At 41.6% G+C, this 24,798-nt stretch overlaps 1 protein-coding gene and 1 long non-coding RNA gene across 2 annotated transcripts in view; one reads left to right on the forward strand and one right to left on the reverse strand.

Annotated features, from left to right (window-relative positions):
• gng12a (guanine nucleotide binding protein (G protein), gamma 12a) overlaps nucleotides 1-24,798 on the reverse strand; it is a 34,470-nt gene that overhangs the window by 2,186 nt on the left and 7,486 nt on the right. The window contains exon 2 of the mRNA XM_037786455.1: nucleotides 905-1,013. Coding sequence (XP_037642383.1) covers nucleotides 905-997 — 93 coding nt within the window. The 5' untranslated portion in view covers nucleotides 998-1,013. The remainder of the gene's footprint in view (nucleotides 1-904; nucleotides 1,014-24,798) is intronic.
• Nucleotides 468-24,258, forward strand: LOC119497984. The gene is made up of 4 exons (XR_005209025.1): nucleotides 468-601; nucleotides 18,362-18,367; nucleotides 18,740-18,747; nucleotides 24,247-24,258. It is a non-coding gene; the product is annotated as an uncharacterized LOC119497984 (long non-coding RNA).

Raw genomic sequence — 24,798 nt, forward strand, 5'->3', positions numbered from 1 at the left:
GTAGAAATGGAGCAAATATGATTAAAAAAAGTTATTTTTATAAAACGATCACTATATCCTGACAGTAGTGCGTGAGACAGGTAATCTGAAAAAAATCATGTGCCTCTGTGTGCTGCTAACGGCATCTGCAAGATTTCACAGATCGGAGGAAAACAACCTATCGGAGCCAAGCTGGAGCCTGCCGTCTCTGAGCAGCTGTCAATCACTCGCGAACTCCAATCAAATGGTCAAATTAGGCAGCGCTGATCAATTATGAATCAATATTCTGTTACTGTCATGTCTATTTCTCACCTCAAATGCTTTCAGAAACATCTTGTAGTGTACTGTTCAGCTGGAAAATTAGAACGTTTTTGCTCCGGCGCTGCCTAGTTTGACCGCTACCTCCGTTGAATGAACAGCCAATAGGAACGCTCTCTCTCTGAAATGACCTGTGATTGGCCAAAGTCTCCCGTCACGGGCTTTAAAGCCTGAAAACAGAGCCATGAGGAGGTGCGGAAGTCTAGTTGTCTCTCAGAGCACTTGAATTACAATATGCTGAAAGGTTATTATGGAATTTTTGCCCAATGATGCCAAAAACGTTCTGCCGACTGAAGCTTTAAGAGTAAGTGATCACATGATTAGTCACATGTATGCTCAGAGCAGGAGCAGCCACACATTAGCCACAATTGTTCATTCTTTTAAAGAATTCCTTATATTTTCTCAGTGATGTTATTCTGCAAAAACATAAATGCTTTTATTTCTTAAAAAAACAAATATTATTTGCATGAACTTTTTAATATCTCCAGTAGCATTTAACATGTGAAGTTCACAACAATTTGATATATTTATAAGATGTAAGTCTGGATGAAAAAAATATAGAAAATTGGCTGAAATGGAAACAAAAAAAACTGGAGCTGCACACTACCTTTATCCTCTCAATGCTCGCCTCTATTCTCAGCTGCTGCACCGTCCGCCGGGCATGGGCGATGCTGTTGGAACTGTGAGCCTTCGTAGACATCCTGGGCAATACAACGCTGTAATGAAGGACAACAAGAGGAGAGCTTGAATAACGCTGTAGAGAATGAGACATTGGTATACAGTAGATTATGAGTGTTAAGCAAAGATGCAATGAGGCTTATGTTTGTTTTCTTTACAGTTCCTGCACCTGCTAATATATTTTCAGGTCAAGTCGGAGCAGGACAATAAAAAACACTGTAAACTTTTCAAATTGTGAATGCACTTCAGCGCTGTTTCTACGGTAGGAAAGCCCATACTTGTTTCAGATAACTGATTGTGATGATGACGGTAATGGAGTACAGGAGCATGGGCCAGTAACACGGTCTGTGCAGGGAAGACCAAGTCAGTAAATGATTTATGGACTGCAGGTAAGTGTGTTGTAAACCATACAGCTGTTGGTTTAGTGAGTGTCAACAACTCCTCTTCTAAACTTCCTCTTCCTCTGCAGGGTTGTTCCCAAAAGTGACATCGCCAACAAGGTTTTTTCATCAAGAAGTACACACAAAGCTGAGGCATGTCCATACATATACTGTTTATATATTTTTGTCTTTTTTTTTCTTTGGTTATAAGAGTCCCTTTTGCAAGCTGCACAGTACCCCTGCTGCCAGACACGGCACAATAATGCTACTTTGCTTCAGTGTGTACAGTCTGAAATATGAGCTCGGCTGATACTGTAGGTGCTAAACTACAATGACTGAATATCTGACATTGCTGAAGCTTTTTGTTTAATTCGAGATGTGTCAAAGTGTGACTGAGGGGCTGGTGTCTGGGAGAGTGAAGCGTTGGGGCGCTGCAGTGGGTCTGGGTTGTGATTCCGCTTCCTGCTAATCATTTACAGGCTGGATGGGAACAAGCCCGAACACATCCTGCAGTCCATGTGGGAGCTCCGGCTCCAGTGTCTCTCCACTGCTCTTTTACTTCCTTTTATTGCCATTTGTCTGCGTTTCTCATAAAAACACACACATACGCATTTCCTTTAACATTTTTGCAACGTGCCTTCATGTGTCACGGCTCGCTTTCACAAACACTTTTCTCAGTAGGGAACAGGAAGCTTCAACTACAGTTCCTCTGAAGTTTTTTGTGAAATTCACAAGAAAAGCTTCTGCAGCCGATCCCAGCTGACACTGGGCGGAGGCACGGTACACCCTGGACAGGTCGCCAATCTATCACAGGGCTGACGTACAGAGACAGACAACCATTGACGCTCACATTCACACCTACGGGCAATTATGATTAGTCAACAATTAACCTGCATGTCTTTATACTGTGGGAGGAAGCAGGAGAACCCAGAGAAAACTCACGGTAACACAGAGAGAACATGCAAACTCCACACAGAAGAGCCCCAAGCCGGGTTTCAATTAAATGAAAAAAAGAAGTTGTCTATTAAAGGTGCTAAATGCAGATTGGGAGCATTTCTATGGCCTCCGCATGGCTCTTAACATGGCGAAGGCTAAGACGGCGGCTCGCAGTTAATGGTGCTAACAGTGCTAACAGTGAAAACAAAAACAAAAGTGTTAACCTGGGGGAGGGACTGGGGGGATGGGTGTGCTACGCTTACGCAACGGCTCCGCCAGTCCGGACCAAGCCCCCAGAAAGAACGCTGGTCATTGCTCCCAATTTTTGTAGTGGCCAAACGGCTGTATTACAACTTCCGTGTCCGTGATGCCATTGGGCTCAAAAATACTTTTTCCTATAGATGTGAATGAGTTGGCTGGAGCGAGGGCTGGGAGGCGCAGTTAGCAAGCCTTGACGACACCATGACGGTTGTGACCCCGTGACCGAGCCATGTGACCGTGCGGACGGAACGGGCTTAATGGATGCGGTAGATCGGCGGAAGATCCGGGTACTTTTCCATTCGGAAGACGAGCTATCTTGAAAATCATGCGCCACTGAGCAACTTTCATAGGAATGAACAGGGCACCGCCTCCAACGCTGTATCCAGTTCTCTTTATACATCCCTGACATAGACACACTCCCCATTACTCCACTATATATTTACATGGAAAATAGTTGTTTGCTGCTATATTACTGCTCTGAATATCGTATAGAGCACCTTTAACATGCCACAGTGATTAAATAGGCACTTTGTTCCATCTGCATATTGTCATAATGTTTCTTGGGATTTTAAAAGTGTTTCACTTCAACATTTAACTTAATTCCTGTTATAAGTGTACAGTGTTGTGTAATCAGGCCTCGGTCACAGTAACTGAAATAAAAAAGGATAATAAGTGAAGGCAACAGTTGAGACATGCATTCACTTTTTATAGCCAACTTTTTTATAGCAAACCACAACATTGGACTTGTTTTGTTCAACCCTGTCTGCACCAGTTTACCCTGCAGGATGTAGTCACTCCAGACAGCCTCTGATCCTTCATTTGTTTCAGGAACAAAGAGAGAGAGAGGAATAAAGACAAAAAAAACGGAAACAGGAAGGGAAGGAAAATCTCCATCTTCTGACTTCTGCTAGGGAGTGCCTGATTAGAGAGAGTTTTATATTTCCAGCTAAAGATAAGTAATCACTGCAAGGGAAACACAGCAAGAGATGACTCAAAGAGCTAAAATGCTATTGATATTAACATGAAAGTGAGACATGAAAGGGCCACGCTGCACAATGCAAAGCGTACAATCCTCCTAAGGAAACATTCTCAGCTTAGTCACAAAGGCGAGGCACCACAGGTGAAGATGGCAGAAGAAATGCTTTTATCCATCCATGATGAGTGAGGGCTTTTATTTCTATAGTCTGGAGGAGTCTTTACATGGAACTGAGCTTCTCTGTTTAACATCAGTTTTAAATGACGTGTTGCAGTACTAGAAAGTGATTCATATTCATTACACTGCAGGAGGAGGTTAAGATGTTGCTGTGATGTGAGTCCAGGCTGATCGCAGCCTCTTCTTCTCTGTGAGGAAGCACATTTTTACACTTTTTACAACCACCCGTCAAAGTCTACAGGAGTTATGTTTCAGACTCAAAAGCTTTTATCACTTTAAGTAATCATTTCAATGACAAGGTCAGTCATTTGTAACAATAATGAACTTAATGACATTCTTGGCTGACCGGACGTCACAGACTTCTTTGTGCTCCTCTTCAAACGCTTTTCGGAGCAGATAATTTACTGCCTGCCAGGTAGGAACTCGGATTTCCTGGCGCTATACCATGCAAACCAGATTGCACAGTTTATAAATTGTGCAATATGCAAACACGATACAGAAGCTGCTGATCAAGGACAACGAGTCAAGAGATTGCATGAGAAATGCAAACAGCCTTCACACGCCAGGGCTGCAGCGAATATTAAACGTGGAGAACTCCATCCTCCTGAAAACCGTCCCCGTGGAAACCTACAAGCTAATGATGATGCACGACTTGACTTTAACGCTGCTATATCTCAGCTGACAGTGTAAACAGCAATTAATTCTTGAGCATAGACAACAGAGCTGCAAATAAAGCCAGAGCGGAGTAATCACACCCTCATCAGTGGAGAGTAACTGTGTGCTGCTGGGTTCACTGGGGACACCAGACCTCAGACGAAGGTCACATGACAGCTACACTGCCGCTAGCGAGATAATCTCTAAGCATGTTTATTTCTGACTGTCAACTATCGGTTGTGAGAACTGTTATTATAATGTGTTTTATTCTAAATGCATTGAGCTTTCTTTCTTCTTCATTGTCTTGATATTTCTAGTCACATTCAGAACAGAGATGGCGGAAGTGTTTTGCTGGGTGACAGAATTTGAAGGATAACTGCATTGCTGAAAATGGAAAGGAATGTATATTGAAGGCATCCTGATAAGCATGCTTTTTAAATGTGACAAACTAAATGTTTTATTTATAGGTACTAGTGCAGTGCCCCTCCGGATCGGGCCGATTGCTTGGCCCCCGGAAGTTCTGCTTGCAGCGTTGTGGTTGTTTGTGCAAGTGTGAAGTTGATTTGATGAATGGTTCTCGAGATGTGCAAAGGGCGGTCATGCGTACATAAACAGACAGACAGAGAGACAGAGAATACTTCCTTCGTAGTTTGATGATGCTGCCACCTATTGACCAAATGGCACCAACTTTGCCATGGCCATCATATCTACGCATGTTGCCCAAATGTGGTCACAATAGCACATAGCGTTCAGGAGACATGACCATACTTGCCAGGAGACTTTCTCATTGCCCTCTCCCAGTTTCCTCCCAGAATCACAATTGTCCCGTATTTCTGCTGATTTATGGCAAATTTTAACACTTTTTTTTTCTTTTTCGTTATCTCAACCTGTTTCTGGAACTGAACAGTGTGCATAATCCCTACTGTTTCCACCCGGACGACAATAGAGCTACGCCAACTGTCGTTTCCCGGTGGAAGAGAGCAGTCTATGCTCGCGACGCAGCGCAGTTTGAGCTCATGTTTAAGCTTCGGCTGTCTCCATCTGTCACGTGATAGAGCGAACAAAAAAATAACCTCCACAGCTGTAATTTAAGATGAAGTAAAAAGACAGAATTAAAAGTTTACTACTCTCTGGCGCCAAATATTAGTTCAACCAGCATGTGGAGTAGAAGGAAGAGGGGGCTAAATACGACCAGCACTCAGTGGTGATTTTTGCAGGCAAACCATCCCTACTGAGTCACCTCAAGTCAAACTGTGCAGCCTCCTGTGATGTGATGCCAGCTGGCTACTACCAGCAGCACCGGTCTGACTGAAACTCTATGGGAGGGCACCGATGTGTGTGTGTGCGTGGCATTAGGCACCACCACGCACATATATATGGAGCCTTGCAAAAAACGTTACCTCCAAGGATCAGAAAAAAGACCACCCCCCTTCACAGCCCACCCTATCACAACACACACACACACACACACACAGAGTAGCCAGGACCACCTACTGCACAGAGCAGCACAGCCCCCCTGCTCTGCTCTACCTAGCACACACAAATCCACCCGCACACATGCGATTCATTAGCACAGTGTTCAAAGTGTTAAGAACAGGGAGCCATTATGACTTGATTCCATTAACACCAACACTCAGAGATGAAAAACTGTATGTGTGTGTGTGTGTGTGTGTGTGTGTGTTTGTGTGTGTGTGTGTGTGTGTTACACTGCTACTCCACTGCAGCTCAGAACCAAAGAAAACTCTTAAATTTGCCGCTGACTAATACAAACGACACCCATTAAAGGCTAAAAGAAGAGTTGGTCCTGTCAACTGTACAGTATGTGTGGTCCCTTCACAGAGTATCTGAGGCTTTTCAGACTCGAGTAGCTTTTGTAATAAAGTAACACCGCTGGAAATAAACTGCTGCAGGGCTTAAGTATTGCCGGCTGCACTTTAGACTTGACGTAAGGTGATGAGAGGTAGGCAAAGATCACATCCATTTAGTTTACCCCAAAATAACAAGTCGGTAATTTTCTACCCTCTTTTTTGTAGCTTGCCATACTATAAGAATACAGCAAGTTAGCACCCATAGGTACATTTTCAGGGGAAAATGATGATAGACATAGCAGAGTATTTTGCTGCATTGACTTCAATAACTTGGAGAGGTCTTTGGTAGAAGTTAGGTAGACTGATGCTGGAATTATGCTTCTGTGAAGATACACTTAAACCTGCAATATTTTTGCATCATTGGACAAAACTTCCATAATAACCTTTCAGCATATTGTAATTCAAGTGTTCTTAGAGAAAACTAAACTTGTCAGGATATAGTGACCGTACTATAAAAATAACTTTTTTCATATTTGCTCCAGTTCTACACACTGCAGCTTTAAACGTCTCTGCGGACCCACACAGAGAAGGGTGTTATGGGTAACCGCAGGTCGCAGAGGAGCTGATGCACACACCTCCCAAATCTAAAAAAAAAAAACTCTGTCGTGGGAACCTGCATGCCGAGCACGCTGCAAACGTGTCAAACTAAGATGGCAGCATGTTAGCCCAAAGTATACAGCCTCACGAGAACTGCTAGCATGGCTGTAGACAAATTGTTACTGAAACAAAGCTGGTTTTCATGCACATCCTGCAGATATAAAATTATCGCGCACAAGAACTTTACTGTCTTATCTGCTAAAAATCCAAATCAAAGTCAACATTTTATTGCCAGCAACACTTATAGTGATCATGTTAAAGACTCCCTGTCTTTAAAATATCTACTGCCTGGCGTCTGTCTGACTTTATATGCCAGCAAAGAAGTGAAGAGCAGTGAATTGTGGAAAGGCGATATTTGGAGTCTAGACAGATGTCTGCCGCTTTGAACAAAAGAGAGTTCAAAGACTTGGGCCCCAGCCACAAGCCAGTATATTGGTTGTTCTGCCTTGTGTAGCCGCACATACACTCACACACACAACTCTATCATTTCTCTCATGTATACCCCTCCCCCTGCTCTCTCTCTCTCTCTCTCTCTGAAAACAGGAGTTTCCCAGTCTGCAAGCTAAAAGTAGCCTTCTCATACTCTCTGCTGCCAGTCAGCACTTTTTGCCAGCTGAATGAAAAACCGTCTCTCGCTACACCTAAAACATGACCTTGCACCAGAGTTCGTTGCCGAGCAGATGAGATCAGCACTACCGTGCACTCGCCTCCTGCTTTACTATAAACACTGGTCTGTTCTCACTTGGTTACCATGCTTATCAAACTCAATAAGTCATCAGTCCTGCTGCTGAGTAAAGTGGGATTGTGTTTATGAGCCAGAGGGAGAGACTCGGAGTCTCCGAGGCTGCTGAGTGTGTGTGATCTGTGAAAGAGGAACGTGTGAGGCAGGGAGGAGATGGTGTGTGGGCACTACTTGTTCATACTGTGAGAAGAACCACCAGAGTGACATCACTACTTTCCCACCAGAAAGAAAAAAGAGTTAAAAGGACGGTGGCTTGTCCTGGTTTCTTTGGCAGCCGCTGTCATGTAGTTGACACTGAAAACATTACAATGATTTTGTTTACCAGGATCAACAGAAACCATAGAGACAGGAGGACCCGGAATAAAGGGCATCGCAAGTCATGAACAATTTTAAGTGGAGCTGAAACAAATAATAATTTAATCAATTAGTTAACGGCAACTATTTTGATATATGATTAAGTTGTTTAAAGGTACAGTGTGTAGGATTTGGTGGCAACTAGTGGTTTGGTTACAGATTGCAACCAACTGAATACCCCTTCACTCACTCCTCCCTTTCCAAGACTGCGGTAACGTCGTTCACCTCGCTCAGAGGCCATCCATACCATAATAACACTACTTTAGGAGCAATGGAAACCAGACGGCGGCTGGCTGTACCACGGTTTTGCACTCACGTAGCCACAGTTTCACAAGCGTGTCGGAGAACTACGATGGCCTTCAGGTAATGTAAAAACGCAAGAGGCTCTCGCTAGAGTCAGTGTTTAGTTCTGGGCTACTGTAGAAACATGGCGGACTCCGTGAAGAGGACCAGCTCCCTATGTCGACATGAAGTGTTCATTCAAACACTTCTTCCTAACTGGACGCGATGCAAAAGAGCAAACATCCGATTGTTTCAGTTTTTCCTAATGAAGATGTCCTAACCTACTCCGTGCGTCAGCGAACAGGCGATGCGACGTGTCGCTAGTCGCCCTGACTATTTATGCAAAGTTTCGCACACCGCCAACCTATTTTCACTGGTGAAAATCAACGCTAACAGTAACTGACATTTGATCAATCGTTCGTAGTATATCTGGACTTTTTTTCGCGCTCCATTCGCCAGAGTTCGTTAGGAAGAGGTGTAAGCTAACGAAAACACTACAATTATAAGTTTCAGGTGATTATACAATAATGAAAGCATAGTTATGAATATTATATTCCATTTCTGCTAATAGATCCCCTGAAATGTTACATGCTGTTCCTTTAATCAAGCAAAAAAAATGGCAAATATTTGAAGGCTACAGTTTCGCCAATGTGAGGATTTGCTGCTTTTCTCCATTTTACGTCACTGTAAGCTGAATATCTTTAGGTTTTGGACTGTTGGTTGGACAAAACAATGCATTATATACGATACATTTCCCACTATTACAAAGACTAAATAGCTAATCAATTCATCAACAAAATAAAAACTTAATTGCAGCCCTTTTTTACAGAAAGAGAAGCGAAGGCAATGTCTCCGATGAATTCAAGTACAGCCCACAGTGAAGAACATACAGCTGAGAGCAGTACAAAGCTAGATTGTGTGATTTAAAGGGAACTATGACGTGACACAGAGCTGCTGCTGCTGCTGCAGCACCACCCGAGAGCTGCAGGTATGGTAGCTGAGATAAGTGAAGCTGACAGGACCCCGCCCAGGCCACCGGCTGCACACTCAGTACAAAGGGAATACTGGGAAACTCAGTGTCCTCTACGTCGGTCTGCAAGACTGCTCGCTTATGATTGGCTGAAAGGTGTTCATTATTCCTGTGTAAGCAGACGTTTCCAGGAAAAGCTGCAGGACTGTGCAAAGGTTAATGGAAAGTTGTCTAGATTAAACATGCGGCGCTACGAATAACACAACCGTGTGTGTTTTTTCTGCATCACCATGAAAACGTTTCAGTTCAACTTAAAGCCCCATACAGTAGGTTCTCAGAACCTGGCAAACTGCACAATCCGGTAACTTCTGTGGTTTGACAGGATAAAAAAACAATCCAGCACACTGTAACACAGTCACTCAGTGTCTAGACAGAAGACTAGACTGGACTCATTTCTGCAGGGTTTCTAAATCCTAAATTCATGCGTAATTACTTGAGGCTCATTCCTGTCCAAATAAACTATGAATGATTCCTTGTTTCAAGCGCAGACGAGATGGCTGACAAGTTATGCTGCCGGAATTACAACCTAGTTTATTATGAAGTCAATTCAAAAGCTGCATGTCAAGTTAGATAAGGTAAGCACATCCATGAAATAATCAGTAAGCTAATCAGTGTTCTTCGACAGGATGATACTTAGAACAGGATTGTGTGAACATGGCTGACTGCACATCCAGTGGCTGTTACTGAGGAGGAGCAGCATGTGTGTCAGGGACTCTGACTGTCTGACATAATGACAGATAACAGTGATAACAGAGGGGGCGAGTAACACTCTGGTACAGTATGTCAGGGTGAAGTAGAAGACAGAATTCACATGGTGAAATAAAACAATCTCTAGCCAGGCAACCTCTAATTAGGCTCCACAGAACAAGATTCACACACTCATGTCCTCGACTAATGTTGCCTTATTTAGACTTGTGGAGTAATGGTGCAGCAGAGATTCATTGCACATATAAAATCTTGACAGCTGTCCTTTTATCCTTTTCCCAAGATAATAATTAGTTTAATTTATGGATGAATGCACATGGGCGGTCACTTGAATTTTGCAGAGGAATTATGGGCGTATTTTCACCCAATTAAAACAAGGGCCAAACTTCTGTCCTTGACTTGTTTAACCTCTCTCTACACACCAGTGAGACGGGTGGTGAAATATGGCTCCTGAACTGCTGAGTAGGACATTTTAAGCTAGCACTGTCAGCCGGCCTATTGTTGAGATGGCAAATTATCAGTTGAGTAATCCTAAATGTGGGTGCAGTGTGGTTTTAATGTTATGGGGAATGTAGTGTAAGTGTGGTGTAGCTAAGTGAAGGTCTAATGGAAACCTCCAGCGGGGGGGTCGGCCTGGGAGAAAAGGAATATAATACTGAAGACTAGAGATGTTCCCATACCATTTTTTCCCTTCCTGATCCTGATTCCAATATCTGAACTTGCGTATCGGCCAAGTATGCAATCGATCTTCTGGAGGTTGTATCGGGCTCAGTTTTAAAGCTAACGTGCATCATATGAAACTAGAAAACCTAAAGAATTCATCGGTACCAACCATGTCACCTTAGATCATCGCGAAGATGGCTAAATAATGCTCCAAAATTTCTCTAAATTTTGTCGAAGAAAAACTAGCATGGCCATTTTCAAAGGGGTCCCTTGACCTCTGACCTCAACATATGTGAATGTAAATGGGTTCTATGGGTACCCACGAGTCTCCCCTTTACAGATATGCCCACTTTATGATAATCACATGCAGTTTGGGGCAAGTCATAATCAAGTCAGCACACTGACACACTGACAGCTGTTGTTGCCTGTTGGGCTGCAGTTTGCCATGTTATGATTTGAGCATATTTTTTTTGCTAAATACAGTACCTGTGAGGGTTTCTGGACAATATTTGTCATTGTTTTGTGTTGTTAATTGTTTCAAATAATAAATATATACATACATTTGCATAAAGCAAGCATATTTGCTCACTCCCATGTTAGTAAGAGTATTTAATACTTGACAAATCTCCCTTTAAAGTACATTTTGAACAGATAAATGATTTGATTTAAAGGCACATTTATCCTCCCATTCTTCCAAAACCATGGCAAGATAATTAGTGTAGGGATTCATGCAGGCACCTTGGTGGTCTATGGGCTGACCACGTAACTGCAATGTCTCCCGTTCGAGTATGGGAGGTGACCTTGTGCATAAAATTTTCATCTCTTTATCCCCTCATTTCCTGTCTGCCCTCTAATAAGGCATAAAATCCCCCCCAATATTAAACAAGGTATTAAATCTTACACTAAGTATTAATAACAGACGGTCTTGTGATGGGATTTCAGCTGATTTTCATGTCAACAGTTAATAGTGTAGTGAAGTCATAAGCTAAAAATGCACTACACCACGAGGGGCTGATTCACACTTCTACGCAAGAGACATTATGAGAGAGAAGACGAGGAGAAACTGCAGGAGGCACAAAGAAAGAATGAAACTGACAACAAAGGGAGACACCAACGACTGGAATATGTTTCTCCTTTCCATTGATGTAACTGTGAACCGAGCTCCTTGCATTCCTTCCACGGGAAGGTCCGGAGGTAATGAGGCAATTATGTAAAAGTCTGAACACTTGTTGATGCTCAACAAGTATGCAGACGCAATACGTGGGTTTACGCATTACACGGCATGCCGAACGTCAGGGAGCAAAACAACAACCGACACAAAGGGCAGCCAGCGCCTCAGTGATATCATTAGCTTCGGGGTATGCACTAAAAATAGCCAACAGGTCTGTGTTGTTTCTGGAGTTGGTTTCAGCTAAAATCTACTCCAACAGTAGCAAAGTGTTACTAAACTGACATCTGGGTGTCGTCCAGATTAGCAAGGTCTCTGCAGTTTCCACCGAGGTGCCTATGAGACTCTGGTTCCCCAGTAATGGGCCATTATCAAACCCAGAGCAGCCCAAAACAAACAGAGGCCTTTGGTAGATAATGCCCTTCAGACGTCACTGCAGACGCACAGAGGGTGACATGCGGGAGACACAGGCGACCTATGCAGGGGAGGCTGCCAGGCAGCGTCTCTCTGCTCTGCCCTCGGAAAACAAACAGCATTGTTGTAAAAAAAAAAGCTGCACAAAAGAAAGCTTAGTGCGAGCCGAGTGGAGTTTGCTGGAAATGGATGCAGGGAAGGAATGAATGGCTGGGCAGAGGGCTGTAGAAAAAGACGTGTGCTTGCGACGGAGATAAGAGTTTGTGTGTGTGTGATGGAGAAAGCCGTGCAGCTGTGTGTGTGTGTTGCATTTGGTTGCATGCCAAAAAATCTGCTGCCGGCGACAGCAACAGCGTAAAGCTATTGTTAGTGCTTTGCCTTTTCGACTCAGTCTCTCTTGCCTCTGAAAGCTACTATTCATGACGAAGGCAGGGAGATACTACACAATGGATCTCCATCTCTCACCCAACACTGCCCTGCCTATATGGAACAATAAACAAAACGTACTCAGTCTTTCCAGCCTCCACCCCTGAGCCGGTCCCACTTCATGTCACTACTACAGCAAAGGTGGAATAGACTAGAGAAGGCCAAAGGTCTGTGGTGTTGCCATCATAGAGTCCCTCCTCCCTGCTTGGAGCAGGGAGGGTTAAACAACAGCGTGCATGGATGGAAATAATTGATAATGGCCCGGACGTCACACAGCTCATTAGACAACAACGTAAAGGTCGTAAAGGAGAGTTTGTTTTTCATGTAAAGAGGAAATGGGATTAGTCAGAAGGTGACATAAATGGGGATGGGGTGTGTGTGCATAGGTGTGTGTGTGTGAGTGAGAAGCTGCAAAGTCTATGTAAGTGGATATTTGCATGTGCTTTTTATGCTATTTTTGGTTCACACACATTGTTGTTTAAAGCTAGTCGAGCTAATTAATGATAATGACAGTCTTTGTCTATTGAATACGCTACGTTATAATGATATTATTCCACGGAATCGATTGATTAAATTACGTAAAGGTCTTACAATAGGCTTGCACTGGAAGGCTAAAGTGAGGTAAAAGATATTATTAAGAAAAATACTTTGAAATTATTCAGCTGTGAAATCAATAGCAGCTACCAACCCTGTTAAACAGGACAAAGGGATTAGTGGTGGAAAAATGCAGGCTGCACGATTTCCTCTGTCAGGAAGGTTAGAGAGGGAGAGGGAGAGAGAGAGAAAGCAAACAGCTTCCTATATGATCAGAAAATTATCAAATTTACTTTTCATTTCATATAGTGGTGATTCAGTTCATTCACTAAAAATCCTGCTTGTGCAGCTGAATTAGAAAGATCTCTGTGGAAACTATGGAGATCCCTGAGACGGACTCACACTATCACAAAGCCTTTCTTTAAAAAAACAGCTGAATATAAACAACAACCCCTCTTATGGCACCAGGATGCCCTATGAGGATGGATTTGCAGTTCTGCGTTAAGGGATTACAGCATATCTTTGATACGTGGAGCTCCTGACGTGTGCCTCTTCAAAGAAATGCACGTCAGAACTGCAGCAGCTACAGAGACACCGTGTGGAAACCACAAGAACTGTGATCGCTCAGCTTGTGTTTTCTCCTACAAGTTTCAGGTGCCAGTGGAGACAGTTGAGAATGAAAACAACATTCAAGTCTAGAAAAGCCGTCTCCACTGCAAACCAGAATGTAAATACAGTGATTGCAGGCAGTACTCCTGCCTATTAGCATGAAAGAATGTAAACTCAGTTACTGTGAGGAGGAATATTATCAAAGCTCAATACAGCTGGTGCACGTATTAAATATGTAGCAATCTAGTTTCGCGAAAGGGGGAAAACCAATGCAGAACTATAAATCAAAAGGTATCTGCCGTTAACGCCGTGCATCAACTATAAATGCAGCTCTAGCACAGCTGAAACGATAAGTTGTTTAAAAAAATAGAGAACAATTTTTTTATATTTTAGAGGTCGCATATTGTAGAAAGTGAGATTTCCATGTCTTTTTTTTATTATAAAGCAGGTTTAGGTCTTAAATAAATACTGTGAAAGTATCAAAACGCTCAATCCACGGAGAAATGCACACAGCCCATATTCAGAGAGTGTGCCTTTAAACGAGCCATCAGGACTTCCATAACGTTGTGATGTCACAACTATACAGTCACCGGTAGAAGTGCCGCTAAACTCTGTGTAGTTGACACACACAGTGAGTCCCTGTGACGCTGTGAAGACGGCGACAGCGCACACGCAGAAGACCAGAAACGCTGACCAATCAGAGCAGACTGGGCTTTTTGGGAGGGGGTCTTAAAGAGACAGGCGTTAAAACGGAGCGTTTCAGACAGAGGGTGAATACAGGTATATTCAGACAGACAGTATGAGAAAAATAATGTGTTTTTTTAATATTAAAGCATGTTAACATGTTGTAGTAGAAACCAAAAATACAAGTATGAACCTGAAAATGAGCATCATATGTCCCCTTTAAATCATGTTTCAAGTAAAATAGCAAAAAAACTTGCTGGTTCCAGCTTCTCAAAAGTGTGTATTTGATGGTAAATTATTTTTAGGTTTTCAACTGTTGATTGCACAAAATAAGCAATATGAAGATGCCGTCATTACGGGTCGAACAAAGCTCTCTCGTGACAACCTCATAAGACCTTGCATGTACAATAATAAATGTAGCTGAATGTCAAATGTGTATACGTTTGCATGTGCAGATTTGTGCATTCATACACATATTTTCTCCTCGATTCTGCAGTGCATGCTATTTTAACTTCATTATCTTGAGTTTAATCGTTGTATATTTTTTCACGTTTTTTATTTTAGTACTATGTTATTATTACAGGTTGGCGGCTATTTGGCATTGCAACAATGGATATTATCACCCATAAATGAAAAGGAAGCATAACTGAAACGGAAATTTGGGACACCGAGAGAAAAGCGAGTCTGCACCTGCATCCACATTTCAGAACACTCATACCTCCGGTTGCACGAGACATTAGTCAATGTTTTGCAACCGCCTCATTAAATCGGTGGATATTTGAGAAGCCGTGCTCACTCTACTGTGTCGCTCTCAGGGTGAAATTTATTTGTCTACAAACTGCTGACCTTTGTCCTTGCAGGTCAAAGTTCAACAGGCAGACCGGGACGGTGTAGGTATCGTTTTCTTTCCCGAGTCTGAGCAGCGGTTTCCCTTACTTGTGTGTCATCGCTGTACTGAACTTAGATAAGGGAAAGAACAGAGGGTTAGGTATGAGAGAGGTGAAACCTGGAACACCTTCAGTTTGGTTTAAATAGATTAAGAGTCATAAACTACCCCTAAGACAGAGCATTGGTCTATTTAGAACAATAGACTAACTGGTTGACAGCCTCTCAAATGAGAGAATGTGTTACTTTCCTCAAATAGGCCACACAATGCTGAAAAGAAACAACTCTAAAAACACCTGAGGACTACAGGAAGGGTGTGATAACTTTAGGAGTGATGAACGACAAGTCACATGCTCTCATAGTGTCTCTATCTACAGCACTGACTGCGTATAGTTCAGGACCCAATAATCCACATTATCTGCAAGAAAAGACAGGACATTTCTGAACAAACAAGGACAGGAATGACAGGCATGAGATTACTGCATGTGACAACTCAAGACAAGTCGCATGAGGAGAAACACATGCACGAACACACACTCAAAAAACAGGAACAAGTTGGTGGAAAGTGTCCATACACGAGTCAAAAGTGCTGATGCTTAATTCCTCAAGTTATATAGAAAAACGCAAGAGTCACTGTGACAAATACACATTCAGAATTTGAGTATTGACACTATGGCTGCAACTAACGAATATTTTCATTGTCGATTAATCTGTCGATTATTTTCTCAATTAAGGTTAAAGTTGTCAGAAAATGGTGAAAATGTTGATTAGTGTTTCCCTTTCGTGTGACCAAGCCCAACATTGGGTGTGGGGAAGGGTGGGGTCCCTTTTCTATGTTTTTATTTCATGTCACGGACACTCAGTTACGTTCTGCATTTGATATGATGAACTTTGCCAATATCTCGAGGTCGTGTTGTCCTGTCTCTACCGGTTTGGCGTCGAGAGGAGGTCGTGCTGCTCTGGCTCTGATCTGTTTGGCAATGCCTGGAAGCTGCTTGACATCCTCCATGATCCACCTTCTCACATATGTTCACATTATACATATTCATTTTTGTCATGGATTGTCTATGTTGTATTTTCATTATGTTGTTACTCGGTACACACGACATCTATTGCACGTCTGTCCATCCTGGAAGGGGGATCCCTCCTCTGTTGCACTTCCTGAGGTTTCTTCCATTTTTTCTCCCTGTTAAAAGGTTTTTTTTGGTTAACTTTTTCCTTATCCGATGTGAGGGTCGCACTGTCAAGGACAGAGGGTGTCGTAGCCTGTACAGATTGTAAAGCAACCCGAGGCAAATTAGTTTATTTGTGATTTTGGGCTATACAAATAAAATTGACTTGACTAGACATGACTTGCCATATCTGAAAAAAATCAATGAAAAAGTTGAAAAATTACTAGCGATTAAATTAATAGTTGACAACTAATGGATTAATCGTTGCAGCTCTAATTGACACAGGTTAAAACAATATTAGAGTTAATATCTACTGATGAATAACCACTTCCAAACTGAATAGCACAACCAGTTCATGACTACATTCACACAAGGCCAGGTGACTGATTTTATGATCGCTTTATGACAGAGTTGAAGGCCTTCTGGTCAGTGCAGAGCGGTAAGAGGGACTTAGTTCCTAGAAAGGATCAAGGTCAGAAAAACTCAGGATAAGTGAAAACTTTGATAACTTCATGACATCATCAAGGTTATCTTTTCAGACTTTGGAAAGCTCCCTTTAAAAGTCAAAGACGACATTATACAACAGTTTTCACATGCTTTGTAGTACTTGTGACAAGTAAACTGAACTTGCATAAAACCCATATGAATGTCATCACTGTATAAAATCCCAACGAAAACCCCCCAAAACAACCCTGAAGTCACTCAGGGTGTCACATTATGGGGCATTCAATGTCATTCCAGAATTACCAGTCATGCCACTGAAAGACAAAAAGTACTTTTGGTTTTGTTTTTTAAACATCTGCAGAGTTACAGAGGCAGAAGACGCAGAGAGGGAAAGTGAAGAAGAACTGAAATTCCCGTAAACCATCTTTCATTATTTGAAAAAGATTTTCTAGTTCTCTAAAAAGAACTAATCAAATTAAAGGAAGACAGATAAATTAAGTAGATTCAGTATGGTTACACGACATTTAAGACAGTTAAATGTTAAAATACATCAAGAAGTAAGGCAGACAGACCCTCAGACAGATGCATTGACATACACACAGCCAGATTGACTTACAAAACCCCACTACTACACACACACACACACACACACACACAAAGGGGTCTGAGATACTATTAATCAGAAGCCACATGAATGGCTGCTCCTCCCTCCGACTACCGCGACTCCGTTCATCTAACAGTTTCAAAGACATGTCGGGTGGAGGAAGAGGCTCACTCTGGGGGTCACACTGAGGCCACTTCCTCTGCAGCCCACCCCGAATCCCTTCAAAAATGATGTCTGCCTCCTCCTCATCCTCCCTCCGTCTCCCTTTACTTCCTCTCCCTTCATGCTCTATCCATTTCTCAGCACAACTCAGAGGTCACTGGGTCCACCTGTCTCATTCATACAAGTTTTTTTTTGTTAAAAAGGGACTGTGGACACTGCTTTGGGGTTAAAATCAAGGTTGCGTCCTTAGTCTCTGCAGAAGAAGTAATAAGTAGGGCTGGGATGATACGCCTATCTCCCGATTTTATACTATCACCATATTTGGGTGCCAATTCGATTATTGCGATTATTAATTATTGTGATTCTATAAGAATTGCGATTCGATATTACGATTTATTGCAATTTTTGTTTCCTTTTTTAACACTAGACCATGGGTAAATGTTAAATCATACACTTCTAGGGACTTTTACTTTGGAAAATATCTAAATTAATACGGTAAAAATGTTTGATTTTCAGCATGTATGTAGTCAGAGATGTCCTGAGGTCAAATATATCAGTCCTTGTCAGGATTTTTTTTTTTTTTTTTTCAACAACCCAAAAATCAAAGAATAAAGACATTTCTCTCACAAATTAGTGGTATTTTCTTTTTAATTCATAAGGGACATGTAATGTTTTATACTTGTGGTAAATATAATCCAATCAATCTTATTTCCATATATGTATTTTGTATATACAGTTCCCTTTGTTAACACCTTATTTTAAAAACCAGACGTAGTCACACGTGTATACTTCGGCTAACTTCGCTAAGTCCGTCGCTAGCTCTTACCGTTTGCTTCGTTCTCTTTATACATCCATGGTCAGCTCCATCGGGGTCGTTTGAATGCATTTAACATAAATGTCAGTATATAGGTGCTCTACTGTTGTAGCATCGGCTGACTTGACCACGGAGATGAGAGGCTTGACCGCACGTGACAGCAATATGATAACGTTACAGCAATACGATAACGTTACCTGTCCATGACAGAGTTAGCATGCAGCTTTAGCCGTGATGTCTAGCTCTGCTTTTCCTGCAATGTGTGAAACCTAATGTGTTTCCATACTTTACTGTATGTGTAGAGTTTTGGATTTTAAATTTGAGGGTGCAGGTCGTATCCACATGGAACCTCCGCCGTTTTCTACTTTTTAGTTTTGGCTCGCTGCGGTTTGTTTTGGTTGACGGATACGGAACGGATATGACGTCACGTTACTCAGACTACAACAAAAAAAGCGGTAACTTCCTTCTACCTCCACTTTGACTCAAATGAAGCAAATATATCGCTTCTGGCATTAAAAAATCTATTTCAAAATCATTAAAAAAACATCGTCATACATAGGTGAATCGACTTTTTGCCCACCCCTAGTAACAAGACAGTCATAATACACAGAAAGCTGCTTGGCTAAAGTAGAAAAACCTCCAACAAAACTCTACTGTGCTATAATCATCAGCATATAGTGAACACAGAGAGAGGCTACTTGCTCCTGGCAAGAAAAAAAAATGTTCCACACCAAAAAAAAAAAAATGTTCCACACCAAAAAAAAAAAATGTTCCACACAATCAGATAAGTGTCTAGTTTTCAAATAAGGAGGCAGAGCAGAGGGAACATTGCTTATTTGTTACAGTCCAGAGAGGTAACTGCACAAGGAGCCACTGTACAAGAACTATCCCTGGACAAAATGTGAGGCCTCGTTGCACCGTGCACCAGAACAGAGCTATATAAATCATAGCAAACAAAGCCTCGGAGCTCTTTAAATGTGACTCAATTTGAGTGTGAATGAGGCACCTGATTTTCAGTAAATGAGACTGTGGACAAGGAGACAGGCGGTGATTGTGCATCTCTCTCTGACACCTGTTTCTACTTGTTTGAGACACAGTAACATAGTGTGGCGTCGGACAAAAACTTTGGGGCCCCGAGGCGACAAAAAGGGGGTGCGGTTTCTCCGCACAGACACTCGTAGATGCCCCCTTTGCCACAGGTGTCGATCTCTTTTCCAGAGTCCCTCAGGCTCTGGGCCGCCTCAGCGAGGAAGCACACATACTGGCCTTTGTTTGGGATGCCAGCAAACTTCCCCATAGACTCATAAAGGGCGCTAAAGAAATGAAAGAATCCATCAAAGTGACACTGTTTCTCCAGCCCACTCACACACACACACACACTGATTCTACTATAAGTGTTATGAATGATTCATTTGTAATTGGAGCCTTTAAGATGATCTTTCCTCTAGTTAGCTCAAAAGCTGCTGAAACTACAATCAACATATTCAGGACTCGTTGACAGACTCAAAGGAAGTCATATCCATTACTATTCTTCATACCTGTCTGGCAGGAAGCGTGTTTATGCCGGTTGGACTCTCTCCCCATACTGACAGGATATGCCCATATTTGGGCTACGCTTTTATGAAATGCTGTGTGCTGTATGTCAGAGGAAATAACATAAGCGAGGAGAGTTTGTGTCCTCGCTAAAGGTGTGCCTTCCTGTGAGTGGGAGCACTTCAAAGCACTTCGCCCGGTCCAACCAGACAGAGGGATTGGCTTTACATCACATTCCTACAGACATGTGCAAAGGCCTCTCATAGACATTAGGTTTCATTTATCCTGGAATGTATGCATGAAGAAAAGTATACGTTATATCACAAAATTAAGAGCAGCAAAGAAAAAGGGATAATTATTTATTGTTTATTTCCAAAAAAGGATTCTGCCTGTAAATATTTTAATATTGTGTCGACCAAGACAGCATCTGCTATCTGCTTAATAATATTGCATTTGGCAACTATCTTTTAGCTAGATTCACATTATAAGCATGTGCTTAGCTTTAATTGTTGTTAATTATCTTTCTTTTTGTTTTTCTTGGCTTTGCATATATTGAGAAATTATGTAATTGTTTTTGGCTTTATTTCCAATGGAGTGCTGCAGGAATGAGTCCTAAAACCTGGAAATATTTAGCATTTTCGGTTCCCTCGTCTGGAAGTCAATGGGTTATTCGAATGGGTTCTTAGTTAGATGCCTGAAATAAGGTCTGTGGTTAACACAAGCTGAAGAGATTTTAATGTGTTGTTCTACGGCATAAAATACATCAGTTAATATCCCACTCATGAATTTTGAAGCCTTCATATGTCTTTAAAAACTACGGTTGCTAACAAGTGGCTAATATACTCGCGTTCATGCAGCCAAGGTGTAGTTTGTTTATAGCCTAAGCCTGATTTAGCTTTTTACTTCTGGCGATTGCATTCATGCTTCAAAAATCATAAAAGTGGTGTTCATTTGTGGAAATTATTTTACGGAACAGTAAGTATCATAAACGTGTTTTTGCCACAGAGTTTATTTTCTGTAATAATCCAAAAACCAATGGAAAAATCCCATTGGCTTTTTGTTGAGGGAACCCAAGGCGATGCTAACTTCCTAGCCTACAAAAATACGTCATCCCTGCACCACTCTATAGGGTCTTGTCTGACTGTATCTTAATTCCTTGTCTCTACAAAGCACTTGGTTTAAAAGTCTGAATATAAATAAAGATAAAAAAGCATATTCTTTTTTAGCAGCATCACTGTTAAGTATTGTAACTGCAGGTAGGTTACCAACAAACAGCAGATGATCTACAGAGTAATGAATAACACTCTGCTTGTGTTGGTTACTATAGAGTCCTTCCAGTAAATAATCCAGACAGTAACACGATATATAGGGGTGTGCACACACACACACACACACACACACACACACACACACACACACACACACACACACGCACACGCACACGCACTATCTGAGCTGTCTGACGGGACAAATAACTGACTCACGTCGCAGGTGCAACACACACAACACGCTCTCTCTCTGCAGGAAAAGGCCTCTTTCACACCTCTGTAGTGAGAATAAACAGAAATGACTAAGTGTAATGGACACGTTTAATAAAAAGCTTACAGTATATTTGGACCACCTGGTAGTGCCAAAGTGACAGATGGTGTATGTGTGTGCACACTAAAGCACATGTGCCTTTGTGAAAGAAGGACCACTGAACATATTTTGAAGCAGCCAGTCACTAGAGGGGTCAGGATACAGTCAGAGTGCACCACCAAGTGGCAGAAGCAAGGTACTGCATATTTATGTACAATAACTACTGTTGTTCTATGACTGTCCTAAATATTACAGTGCAATGCAGTATTTAGTATTCTGCTTTCTTCTACTTAGCCCTGGTAAACCAGCTTGCTCACATATAAAATATGTGAACACCAAAACAAAGTGTTCATGCTGAATATGTTGAAAACTTATCACACAGAGCACCAGTGTTTCCTCTCTACTACTTGAGGGGCTGACTTCAAATTAGCAAAAAGCAGAACCCACAAAATGTGCTCTAAGGCCCGATGTTCTGTGGAAGACACACTATTCGTCTGTTTTTACAGATAGCTGTTGGGTGTTACGACACTGCCAAATACCATCCACTCCTGTGACATTACCACCACATCCCCTCATGTGGAGCATCTGTGTTTATGAGAAGTTGGCTGTAATTATTTTGGTAGAAATGAGAGGCAAAAGAAAAACATGTCTTTCGTTTAAATCTGTGAGTTTGCAGCAGGTGGCCTGCCCTATCTGCCCAATCACAAAGTAAAGGTGAACGTCAGGTGGACGACAGAGAGACGTTCCTGCATGTGGCAGGTTGAAGATGACAATAGGCCTAAAAATAGACTCTTATTGTCACCACTGATCTATATATAACATTTTCTCCCTCAACCTCTTCTCACGTTATTCTTCTGTCTGTCCACTGCCCTTATGAACAGAAACACACACACATACATACACAGCACTGTGACGCTGGACTGAAACACATTTTCTGTTTGAGTTTTAAATGAATCCATTAATATCAAGACAATTTGTAAGTGATAAAGATGTTTTTCCTAATATCAATGTATTTATAAATCGAAACACTTGAGTTAAAGTTGTAAACTGGGCTGCAACTGATGACTATTTTCATTTAATTCATCTGTCAATTTTTTATGAATTATTTCTAGGGCTGTCAATCAATTTAAATATTTGATCGCGATTAATCGCCTGATTGTCCGTAGTTAATCGCGATGAATCGCAATTTAATTACACATTTTTTATCCATTCAAATTGTACCTTAAAGGGAGATTTGTCAAGTATTTAATACTGTTATCAACATGGGAGTGGGCAAATATGCTTGCTTTATGCAAATTAATGTATATACTTATTATCGGAAATCAATTAAAAACACAAAACAATGACAAATATTGTCCAGAAACCCTCACAGGTACTGCATTTAGCATAACAAATATGCTCAAATCATAACAAGGCAAACTCAAGCCCAACAGGCAACAGCAGCTTCAGTTCTCCATCTCAGCTCGTTTGCTAACCTTGACAGTTTGAGGGACGGTTGCAAATCTAACCTCAGATCAGTGTCTACGAGGAACTTCAACCTTGGGTACAGTTTACTCTCTAAACACACCTATCTTATCTGCTTCCTCCTCTCTGTCCAATCAGAGTTGAGGATGAACAGCCGCGTGCAGCGCTGGCAGCAAACTGAGGCCTCCTGGACAACCTGAACCAAAAAAAAGTCTTGAAATGTCACCTGTGTTTATGTGTTAAATGCAGTTATTTTATGTATTATTCCAAAACAGGTCACATCAAATCATGCAATGTGATTGGTCGATAGTCCTGGTATAGGAAAAAAAACAGCCTAGATTTGATGTGTAATGTTTTTACACGGTTAAATATTGCTCCACAGCTAAGAAAAATAAACTACTTCAATCTAAAACAATTTAAAGGACATTCTCCTGCTAAAGCTACAACAAGGAAGACAGACTCAAGATGGCGTTGTTGCTCATTCAGACCATGATCTGTTGTTTTACAGATGAATCCACACTCTGGTTTCAGTCTGTAGACTCTGATACATCCAAAAAAGATGCTTTCCTTTAGAGAGGCAATTTGGATTTCTGTGTTAGCTCATAACATGCTATCACAGGCCCCCAGCGCTTGGTAGGCAACGGCAAGTCACAACATAGCGTAGGCTGTCATGAGTTATTGATTAAATACCCTTTTTTTCCTTCTTTTTTTTTTCTTGCAAAAGCCAGTGAACGCATCCCAACTGATATTGAAAGTCTTTGTTGTTTTTCCTTATTAAAGAAAAAATATACACAAACACTCAATCACGACAACTAGCAGAATATGATATGAAAAGCCTCCACTGTCAATGTGAATGATAAAAAAAGGAGCTGGTGTCAGTAAAAGAGAGTCTTGACCTGAAATAATCGTGTATAATCGATAAGTCAAAAACCATTTAAGTCATTAAAGCTGCAGTTGATAACTTTGAGCAAATATGATAAAAAAAAAAGTTATTTTTATAGAACTGTCAGATGACAGTAGTGCATGAGACAGATAATCTGGGGGGGAAATCATGTTCCTCTGTGTCCTACTAGTAGCATTTCCAAGATTTCAACGTGGCCGAGTGAAAACAACCAATCAGAGCGGAGGAGTCTCTGCAGCAGCTGTCAATCACAGCTCACAAAACTTGCGAACTCTGATCAAACGGTCAAACTAGGCAGCGCTGATCAAATATAAATCAATATTCTGTTACTGTAATGCCTATTTCTCACCTCAAATGTTTTCAGAAACATCTTTTAGTGTACTGTTTAGCTGTAAAATTAGAAAGTTTGGCCGGTGGGCGGTGCTTGGTTTCAGCTAGACTATTTTAAAAATGGCGGCCGGGTCACAAACTTTCTCATTGATCAGCGCTGCCTAGTTTGACCGTTTGGTCGGAGTTCACCAGTTTCGCGAGCAGTGATTGACAGCTGCTGCAGAGACTGCACTGCTCCAGCTTGGATCTGATTGGTTGTTTTCGTTCAGGCGCCATGGATTCTTGCAAATGACATTATGAGCATAGTTTTTAAAAAAAACATTTTTTTATCATATTTGCTCAAAGTTACCAACTACAGATTTAATCAAACAAAAAGGCTAATATTTGGGCTAACTGGTTTACGTAAAAGAAGCTATTTTAAAGACATCAATTTGAACTAATCAAAACAGAAAAAGGACAGATTAGTTGATAAGAAA

The sequence above is a fragment of the Sebastes umbrosus genome, chromosome 12 (assembly GCF_015220745.1).
Source record: "Sebastes umbrosus isolate fSebUmb1 chromosome 12, fSebUmb1.pri, whole genome shotgun sequence".
NCBI lineage: Eukaryota > Metazoa > Chordata > Actinopteri > Perciformes > Sebastidae > Sebastes > Sebastes umbrosus.